At 40.5% G+C, this 10,943-nt stretch overlaps 2 protein-coding genes across 2 annotated transcripts; one reads left to right on the top strand and one right to left on the bottom strand.

The window, feature by feature from the left end:
• Nucleotides 1–4,180: 4,180 nt before the first annotated feature.
• LOC124280005 (clumping factor A-like) lies at nt 4,181–4,597 on the top strand. Its single transcript, XM_046715884.1, has one exon. It carries the CDS (start codon nt 4,181–4,183, stop codon nt 4,595–4,597), a length of 417 nt encoding a protein of 138 aa, XP_046571840.1.
• A 1,144-nt stretch (nt 4,598–5,741) lies between these two features.
• Nucleotides 5,742–10,098, bottom strand: LOC124280004 (blastula protease 10-like). The gene is made up of 4 exons (XM_046715883.1): nt 10,059–10,098; nt 9,615–9,734; nt 7,585–7,708; nt 5,742–5,982 (listed from the first exon to the last, which is right to left on the bottom strand). Exons 1-4 carry the CDS (start codon nt 10,096–10,098, stop codon nt 5,742–5,744), a joined length of 525 nt encoding a protein of 174 aa, XP_046571839.1.
• Nucleotides 10,099–10,943: the final 845 nt, after the last annotated feature.

Raw genomic sequence — 10,943 nt, 5'->3', positions numbered from 1 at the left:
ACCTTAAGAGTTTGGTTGTGCTTATACGTGTTTGCTATGTTCTGATATAACATAAGGTGTGGGGTAGTGAAGCCTCGTTTTGGCCATGCACCAACGACCTCGCCTAATGTTCCCACTTTGGTTTGTATTGGCCATGACAACAGCCATCTCGGTGTCACCAACAATTACTTAAAAGGTTGGATTTAAGTCAAAATTCACAATCTCGCAAAACTGGAACATAAAGTTTAGGCCAAGTACTAAGTTTTGAGAAATTTCGATACATTTTTAACAATTATGGCCGATTAAGAACCATCTTGGTTCCTAAATATGGTTGCCTTAGTTCCCATGTTTGACATCGAATCAAAAATCATAAATGTTTCAGAGCCGCCATACCCAAAACACACCCGTTCAAAGTACATGAAGTAAATGCATTAATAATAGCAAGATATGGCCCGGTTAAAGGTAAATAAAGGTTAAAGGTAGTAACATTACCAACAATCAAATTGTAATAATTTGGCAAAAAATACCAATACTTCTAATGGCCTCAAATGGAATTTTGCAACATGACCGCTGCAATGACCATATTTCAAATCCAAATTACGTAAGCACAATTAAGAAGCACCATACCTGGGATCATCCACACACAGTTTAAACTCGACAGACTTTGTACAATTCGTCAACGCAGATATCGAAAACGCAAAATGTTAACAGCACACAACGCACATGTATATCATTAGGGACAAAGAATATTACTTGCCTTAAAATACACACAAGAAACAGAAAAGACATTAAGAACACAAAAGGTAACGTAACATTTTTATTATAAAAATAACAAAAATCATGCAAAATACAAAAATGACTGATAAAGAGAACGAAAATGAGGGCAGGATGAAGAAACATCAAACTACTGGGGCTCTTTCTACAAAGCAACTGTAGCGATACGATCGTAAGACTATGCTAAAGTATGGGACATACAATCACCTAAGAGCTAAGATTATTTTTTAATGCAGCCCAATGCCAAGGTCCCATTTGCACAAAGCAAGCTACGATAGGATAATCGTAACGCCGGCCATACTCTGTCACAGACTGAAGATAGCGGTAGTGTTAAGATCGTTTGTGGACCGAAGATCCTTGCGCTACGATAATCGTAACGCCCACCCTCTATCACAGACTGAAGATAGCCGTGGCGCTAAGATCGTTTGTGGACCGAAGATCCTTGCGCTACGATAATCGTACCGCCCACCCTCTATCACAGACTGAAGATAGCCGTGGCGCTAAGATCGTTTGTGGACCGAAGATTCTAGCGCTACGATAATCGTAACTTCCATGCTCTATCATAGACTGAAGATAGCGGTAGTACTAAGATCGTTTGTGGAACGAAGATCCTAGCGCTACTATAATCGTAACTTCCATACTCTATCATAAACTGAAGATAATCGTAGTGCTAAGATCGCTTTGTGCAGGTGGGCCGTGGTAGACATAATAATCAATGTTACAATCATGCTACGTGCAACTCATCACACGACACGATACACTAATGCTGGTATGTTCTATCTTAAGTCTTGGTCTACCATGTAGTTCAAATAAGTTTCAGGGAGATGAAGAGTCTGCAAAGAGGGGGGTTAAAATTGGCACCGTTCTTAGTAAATCGGAAATAAGCATCATCTACTGACGTAACACGTTTCCAATATAGTGGTCAGATTAAGTAATGGTCCATCAAAGTGTTTAGGCGTTATATTTACATATGGTATAAGTTTTACATCAGTGATTATTTAAAATATGTCCACCAATGCTTAAACATTAACCTGACCTGCCCATAGATAATCATTCGTTCGCTATTTATAAAATGGAAATCTTTCAACCTAAACAATTTGACATGATACATGAACCATTGTCTGGTTAAATGTGTCCCGCTGGTGTCATAGGCAAAACAGAGATGGAAAAAAACGAAAGATATCGAATGGAATGACACCAGGTGTTCGCGATGATAATATAATCATAGACACCGTTTGGTGCCTAACGTGGGACAGGGATATTCCGAAAAGGTTCAGGTATTTAATTCTTGATTTCAAGTCGTCTTTGTTTCTTCGAACGGAAGGACGAAGAAGAGAGATAGATGAGGGAAGGAGGGGATCTTCATCAAAACCTTTGTTATACCTCGGATGCAAAGTTCCTATTTCATTTCAAAACGATATAATTAATGAATGACACTAATTGAAGAGGTGATCTCAAATAAAACGTTTTTTCGTGTTTTAAGGTATTATATTAAAATACATTTCATAATGTACTTTTTCACCATCAATCCACAGACCAACAAAACATAACAAGGTGTCTATAGGCCACGAGAGGATGCAATGGACAAGGTACAGTATACAATATACAATCAATGCAAAGATAGAGAGACAATGCAACGCATGAGAGACAGCTAGGCGAGGACGGCTACCACTAGGTACAGTGAAACCAGAGGAGTACGGGGCCTGGCTCCGGCGTTTGTTTGTTTGTTTGTGTGTTTGTTTGTTGAATCCCGCTCCCAGCAGTGATCCCGCCACATGACGGCAGTCTTTAAATAATTCATTCTGGACCACATAATCTAGTGACTGACGCAATAACGATACGATAACATACACAGTCGTGCAAAAGGTATTCGACACTTGACGTCATTTGCATACACTAACATGTTATTTCAGTGCAGCATAAATATTTTCATGAAGTGAGTTTAGGATGGATCTTTGTACAATCTGACAGGCAAATTCGAAATCATCTCTGCTCTGCACACATAATTTCAGTTCAATTATCCGTCCACTATTTAACTGATGACATCACATTTATCAACTTACGTATGGATCCACAATGCACAATACCATAGGCCGCCATGTTAAAGGAGTGCACAGCACTGTACATATGTTGATTAACTTGTTGCCATTCGATAAATAAGTAACGGAAAATTAAACAGAAATTATGTGATTGTAGGTAAGATTATTCCTCACAATTGTGCAACATTTGACTTGAATCTTACGAAAATTAAATTCATGAAAATTATTTATGCTACACTAAATTAACATGTTAGTCTATGGAAATTACGTCAAGTGTCCGAATACTTTTTGCACGACTCTGTATATCAACGAACCCCATAACCCGATCCCGTTATTCGTCTTAATGGCTTGCTGGAAACCAATTCTAAATCGCATCTTCGGGGGCCAGTTTTTCGTGTATATGAGTGTTGGTAGGGTATGGATATAAGGTGAATCCCAGATTCACCTCAAGATCATAATGCAAAAACGTCAAACCCGAGAAGATCCGGGATAGAATTGATCTTCAGTAACCTATGCTTGTCGTAAGAGACGTCTACCGGTATTGGGTGGTCAGGCTCGCTGACTTGGTTGACAAATGTCATCGTATTCCAATTGCGTAGATCGAGTCTCATGCTGCTTATCACTGGATTGTCTGCTCCTTATTTACGGATCACTACCATATAAATTGTCCACCCCTATATTGAACCTTACCCGTGAAGACCAGGGTTAGAATTGGTCTCCAGCAACCCATGCTTGACGTAAGGCTAACATCTCTACTAACAGATCTACCTGCTACTAGTGTGCCGCGCGTCGCGCCGCCGTCCCTCACTGCTATGGCCGGACGAGATCAACTACCACAACTAAATGTGGCAGTACAAAAATCGTCGGATACGAAAAACAATCAACATACACAATAGATATGGACATCACAACAGGCAACCATAGACATAAAATCAACGATAGACATAGACTCAAGAATGGGTATTGAGTCAACAATAGACAGAGAATTAACGATAGACATAGACTCAACGATGGGTATTGAGTCAACAATAGACAGAGAATTAACGATAGACATAGACTCAACAATGGACATTGAGTCAACAATAGACACAGAATTAACGATAGACATAGACTCAAGAATGGGTATTGAGTCAACAATAGACATAGAATTAACGATAGACGTAGACTCAACAATGGACATTGAGTCAACAATAGACAGAGAATTAACGATAGACATAGACTCCACGATGGACACTGAGTCAACAATAGACATAGACTCAACGATGGACATAGACTCAACAATGGGTATTGAGTCAACAATAGACATAGAATTAACGATAGACATAGACTCAACAATGGGTATTGAGTGAACAATAGACATAGAATTAACGATAGACATAGACTCAACGATGGACATAGACTCAACAACGGACATAGACTCAACGACTGACATAGACTCAACGATGTACATAGACTCAACGATGGACATAGACTCAACGATGTACATAGACTCAACAATGGGTATTGAGTCAACAATAGACATAGAATTAACGATAGACATAGACTCAAGAATGGGTATTGAGTCAACAATAGACATAGAATTAACGATAGACATAGACTCAACGATGGACATAGACTCAACAACGGACATAGACTCAACGACTGACATAGACTCAACGATGTACATAGACTCAACGATGGACATAGCATCAACAATAGACATAGACCTAACGATGGATGTTGAGTCAAGAACAGACATAGACTTAACAATATACACAGAATCAGCAATGGACTTTGATTCATCAACCTACAGTAGTTGGCCATAAGTGAGTCATCATTAGTGAAATTCCCATAGACTTGCATGTTAATTAACTCTTGCAAGAATAATTTTCATAAATTTAGTTTCGGTCGAATTGCTTTCAATGCTTATATATATCTACCAGCTGGGAAATCATCTCAGCTACATACACGTAATTTCCATTCAATTTTCCGTTGATTATTAAGAAAACTGCAACGATTTAAACAACATATATTAGACATACCAATCAGGTTTAACATGGCTGTCTATGGGATAGATTAAAAGTTGTACTTATGGTGCTTAATCAGGTGTCATGCGATAACTAATCAACGGAAAGATAAAAGAAAATTATGTACACGTAGCCGATGATGATTTCCAAGATGTTTGCAAAATATCAAAATAAAATGACTCCTCCTCAGATTATGAAAATTATTCTTGCAACAGTTAATTAACATGTTAGTCTATAGAAATTTGACTAATGATGACCCACTTATGGTTAAGTACTGTACGTAGGTTCAACAACAGATAGACTCATCAACAGTCTCGGTCTTTCATGTACTGACACTGTGAAAACACTCACTGCATGCTCAGGCATGTAATCATTTCAGTTAGGATTAAATGGTTCATTTGAGGCATAGAAATTAAAATATTCAAAACGTTTATAATTAATTTATGGTATTATATTTAAATAATTGTGTCTAGAGTCACGTGTCAAATACCAACCATATTGGAACTGTTTGTCTGAAAATCTGTCCCGTGTCGATAAGTGCTTAAGGTTGTTGTTATAATATGCTGTGAGGGTATGTGACATAACCAGACAAGATAGTTGTGTAACCCGAATAATTTACATGCAATTTCTGTTTGTTTGTCGTTTAACGCCGCACTCAGCAATATTCCACCTATAAGGAGGCGGTTTTGAAATAGTAGAGTCCGGACCAGACAATCCAGTGATCAACAGCATGAGCATCGATCTACGCAATTGGGATACGATGACTTGTGTCAACCAAGTCAGCGAGCCTGACCACCCGATCACGTTAGTCGCCTCTTACAACAATCATGGGTTGAAGAAGACCAATTCTTAATCGGATCTTCACGGCTAACCTGCAATTACTAAAATCACTTGCAAACTTAGCCTTTTCAAGACGACCCAGGAATAATACCCGATGCTGATTCTAGTACCACGTATTGTCGTCGTTTTCGTTATCGTAATCGTTGTAACTGTTGTATGTTTTGTAGCTGTCGTAATCATTGTAATTGTCGTAGTACACGTCGGCGCTGTAATAATCACCTCCTTCGATGGAGTAACCCGCTTCAAAGCCAGAAAAGTCGTTGTAGGAGTCGTCGGACTGGAAGCGGACGTAGAGGGCATTGCCGTGATGCTCGATGTGTGAAGATGGGCCGCTTCCACACATTCTGCAAGAACATACAAGGGACATAGTAGTTATATTATCCTGGGATTTCGAAAAAATATTCGTTGTTAACCTTCTAATCATATGAACGACTATAAAACATCTCACTAGTTTATAAAAGATAACTTTATCCTAGACACAAGCCATCATTCTAGAATGTTACCATGTTTGTGTGACGCCACACCCCTCGCTATATAAAACAGACGTACAAAAGAAAGTACACATCTGATGCTTTGGTAAAATGTTTTCCTAAAAACAGCGTAATATTTAGAAAAGTGTTTTAATTGTGACTCACAATTCACAAACATTGTGTACGTGTTGCAATATCACCATATATATCGTACCCAATTGGAACATTGCTAGCAAAATATTTACTTTTTTAAATAGTCTCAAAACAGCAGGTGTGTACTTTTTTTGTACATCAGTATACATCTGATACTGAAGTTTTGTTTTTTTGCTACTTAACGCCGAACTCAGCCATATTCCACCTATAAGATGACTGATTTTACCAAATCTAGTCCATGCAAACCAGTGATTGATATCATGAGTATCGATCCAAGCCGTCGGGGTACGATGTACGCTATGAACCAAGACGGAGAACCATGAACTAAGACGGAGAACCCGACCCCGTTAGTATCCTCTTAAGTTCATTCCACGATATGCATGCGTTTGGGTGAGTGAGTGAGCGAGCGAGAGAGTAAATATTTTAAATCACATCGGCAGTGTTTCAGCCATATCGTGACTAAATCAAGTTATAGAATTATAATAGTTAAAGGTAAATTATACAAACCTGTCAACAAGGACAGACAAAGAACAGTTACTAGCACATCACAGATATCAATGTAAAACTAGTAATTAAATCTAAAACTTTTAACTATAGAAGATGATGCAATATAAAAACCGGCTACAGATTGCCAACAACTGAAGGTAGATCACCATACTAGGGACCAATGGGACTTATAGTGTCTTTGCTTCCTGCATGGACTCAAGCTGGATTTACATCATCCCCGAAGATGTCAGCAATTGTAGGCGATTCTAGCCATAAACATAAATAACATAGATACAGCGATTAAAAACAGGATGATATACAAAAACTTGGGAGACATGAACCATGGGTTTGTGGAGGGGGTGGGTTGATATTCATTTAACTTTCTATATGATTTATCATCCAAAACTGTGTTCCACGGGAGATATCGCTTGTGTGAGATTATAAGATATCTCCTAGGAGATATCGTTTTGACAGTAGATTTTGCACAATGCTCTGACAATGCTATGACATCATCAACTTGATGACGTCACAATGCTATGACATCACTGCAAGTCTAATGGTAGTACAGTGTTGAGAGATGTACAATTTTCATTGAAAACTAATGAAGAATGATTTTTGATGATAAATAGAATCTCACCCTCGTGTCTATTGATATCAATAATATCAACACGAGTTGATAAAGTTACAAATATCTGAGGCTTGCCTAGGATATTTTTACCTTTATCAACGAGTGTTGATATAATTGATATCAGTAGACACTTGGGTGAGATTCTCTATATATCCTACAATTGATGGATATTGATCTTGATGGAATGGTCGCTGGGAGACGTGACTTACTTGGGTCCCACGAGATGAGGCCCGAGGGTACGGACCTCTACCCAGTCGTAGCCGCAGGGGGCATCGTCGTCATCCTCCATCTCAAACTTGTTGAACCACAACTTGATGCTGGACCCAGGGGGCCCTGCATAACGGAAGGTACATGTAGCTCACGAAGTTAGACACGAACGAGGGATTTTTAATTATATTTTTTAATTACGATAAGAATTTAACATATGCTATATTTGGGGTTACACTGTCTCCTTAAAGTGCCGATTATGTTACTGTTTTGGGTTGAGTCCCTTCCGGGATTCGAACCCACATTTTTACAGTGAGGCACCTAATCGCCGGTACACAAGCTCGGCAGACCGCCTCCGTGGTGTAGTGATTAGAGCGTCCGCCCGGAGAGCGGAAGGTCGCGGGTTCGATCCCCGACCGCGTCATACCAAAAGACGTTAAAATATGGTACTTGTTGGTCCCTGCTTGGCGCTCGGCATTAATGGGTACAACAAGGACTGGTCGGCTCGGAGTCAGTATAATGTGTCTGAGTGGGGTATCATGCTTCACTGCGGCATGGTATCTCAGTGGGCTAGCACTATAAAACCAGCTTCAGTCTGGGCTAGTACAAGCAGCCGCACATACACATACACACGCATGCACGTCGTCATATGAGCGAAATATTCTCAAGCACGACGTTAAACCCAATTCCATCACCACCACCACAACCACCACAAAGCTGGGCGATCTAACTCCCTCAGCCAGGGACTCACACTGTGAGGGTGGGTTCGAAATCCCGAATGGTGCTCAATCCTAGTACTAGAATCTGTACTTTACTGAGAAAGTGTCACCCCAAATATAACACGTGGTATTGCCCACTTTTTAAATGACATTGAGTATTTATACGATAAGAATGTATTCTAAATTTGAAAATAAGGTCAATCCTCAGGATCATCCTGAAATAAATAATGCGAAAGAAATTAACCTGCACGTGTGGAGAAACTGTATATACACACAACAGATGAATATAAAGGAACTTATCCATCGCCGTTCAAGCCATTATTAATAACTATACTGATGGAAATAAATAAGGAAACATACGAAAATAGAAGTATTCCTGTATGCTTTTCCAGATTTTTACTCACAGTACAATACAAAGCATGCGAAGAAACCTGGAAAAGACTGAAGGAACTCTTGTACTTTCACGTGTTCCCTGTTTTGTTTCCATGAGTATATTTCCGCGATGTGTGTTCAGCTATCTATAGTCATATATCAATATAGCATTTGTACTCACGAGAATAAGCCAGTGACATGTGTTGGGGCCACCGTACCCGTTAGGGTAGTTAGGAGTGGAGAACGTCCCGTCGCGAGCGGTCAGCACTCCCCCGCAATCTAAGCAGAAAAAAATAGGAATATTTGACAAAGATTTCTACTTTGGGTGTTGTGGAGTTTTTCTCTAGTCTTGTCATGTGAAGAATATAACGTGAGTGATGAGTTTAGTTTTACGCCGCACTCAGCAATATTCCAGCTATATGGTGGCGGTCTGTAAATAATCGAGTCTGGACCAGATAATCCAGTGATCAACAGCATGAGCACTGATGTACGCAATTGGGAACCGATGACATGTGTCAACCAAGTCAACGAGCCTGACCACCCGATCCCGTTAGTCGCCTCCTACGACAAGCATGGGTTACTGAAGATCAATATTGTAACCCGGATCTTCGCGGCTAGAAGAATATAAAGAAGTATTATTCATAATATGCTGTACATTAGTATGTGACTGCAATGGCAACTCGGTACCTTTAAGATTTGTTGTTTGTTTGTTTCATATTGTTGTTGGTTTGTATGTTTGTTAATTAGTTGGCTGATTTGTTTGTTTGTAAAACGCTGCATTCCGAAACATTACAGCTAAATGGAGATATGGACCAAGTAACCCAGTGGTTCATATTATGAGCATCAATGACAAGCACCAACCACGTCAGAGCACCTGCCCATCCCATCCTGTTAGTAGCCGCTTAGAACAATTTATTGCTGGAGTAGCTGGCCACACTCACCTGCCGTGGAGGAGATGACTTCGTCACAGGCGTCACCGGTCAGACCCCAGGGGCACATGCAGCTGCAGTCGGCACCCATGAAGCCCATGTTGTTACAGTGGGTGGACGATGGACAGTGCGCTGAAAGAGATGACAGTTTAACATCGGGCTCTTCATGTATAGTGATACAAATATCTGACAGGACATATCTGACTCGTTTGAGGAAGTTACAGAAAATGGGGCGTTAAGCATTCAAGTTGATACAGGTACCTCTATTTGGAGTGAGTGAGTTTAGCTTTACGCTGCATTTAGCAATATTCCTGCAAAATCACCTCGGGGGGCACCAGAAATAGGCTTCACACATTGTACTTATGTCGGGAATCGAACCTGGGGCTTGGCGTGACGAGCGAACGCTTTAACCACTAGGCTACCCCACCGCCTACCTATATAGAGAGAAAACGTTACCTGCACAGCCGTAAAGGTCGTTGGCGGTCTTGACGTCCATGAAGCTGAGGCCGTCACGTTGTCCCATGAAGCCCTTTACGCCGTCCTCCTTGGGAAGAATAGTGGGCGACTTCCCGTCCTTGCTGTAGTACTGTCACAAATAATACTAGTCACACACAAGTTGGGACAAAAGATACACCCATACACATTGTGGAATTGTCACAAATTATATACTCGCACACACGTTGTGGAACTGTTACAAGAGACACACACACACACACACACACACACACACACACACGCACACACACACACACACACGCATGCACGAACACAGTGAACTCGCCTCCCTCAGATAATATTTTTTCAGGTGCTCTACCTCACTCTCACTCTCTCACTCCTCTCTACCTCTCACTATCTTTCCCTCTCACACACACTTCTCCCCCCTCCCTTACCTGTAAGTACATTTACATTTACTTTTGTGTACAGCCTATCTCTACAACTCAGGGCCCCGTTCCTCAAAGCGATCGTAGCGCTACGACTGTCGTAAGTCTATGTTAAAGTATGGGAGTTACGAGCGCTACGATCGCTTTGAGCGTTACGATCGCTTTGGACACTTAAGGAAACAAGTCAACTCACCAAAAGACACCAAGAAGGAAACTAGTCAACTCACCAATGGACACTCACCAATGGAAAGAAACAAGTCAACTCACCAATGGACACTGAAGGAAACAAATCAACTCACCATTGGACACCGAAGGAAACAAGTCAACTCAACAATGGCAACCGAAAGAAACAATTCAACTCACCGATGGACACCGGAGGAAACAAGTCAACTCACCAATGGACACCAAAGGAAACAAGTTAACTCACCAATGATCCGTAGTGCATCACCGAGCCTATATC

The sequence above is a fragment of the Haliotis rubra genome, unplaced genomic scaffold, assembly GCF_003918875.1.
Source record: "Haliotis rubra isolate DU_JTF1 unplaced genomic scaffold, ASM391887v1 Scf26, whole genome shotgun sequence".
In the NCBI taxonomy this organism is placed as follows: domain Eukaryota; kingdom Metazoa; phylum Mollusca; class Gastropoda; order Lepetellida; family Haliotidae; genus Haliotis; species Haliotis rubra.
The sequence above is the reverse complement of the archived record's forward strand: the minus strand, read 5'-3'. Positions and strand labels throughout refer to the sequence as shown.

Excerpts from the sequence above, each read along its gene's own strand:
- LOC124280005 (XM_046715884.1), top strand. The coding sequence starts at position 4,181 with ATGGACATAGACTCAACAACGGACATAGACTCAACGACTGACATAGAC.
- LOC124280004 (XM_046715883.1), bottom strand. The coding sequence starts at position 10,098 with ATGGACGTCAAGACCGCCAACGACCTTTACGGCTGTGCAG. Across the intron at positions 9,735-10,058 it reads CGACCTTTACGGCTGTGCAG|CGCACTGTCCATCGTCCACC; the intron begins GTAACGTTTTCT and ends CATCTCTTTCAG. Across the intron at positions 5,983-7,584 it reads CCTCATCTCGTGGGACCCAA|AATGTGTGGAAGCGGCCCAT; the intron begins GTAAGTCACGTC and ends ATGTTCTTGCAG.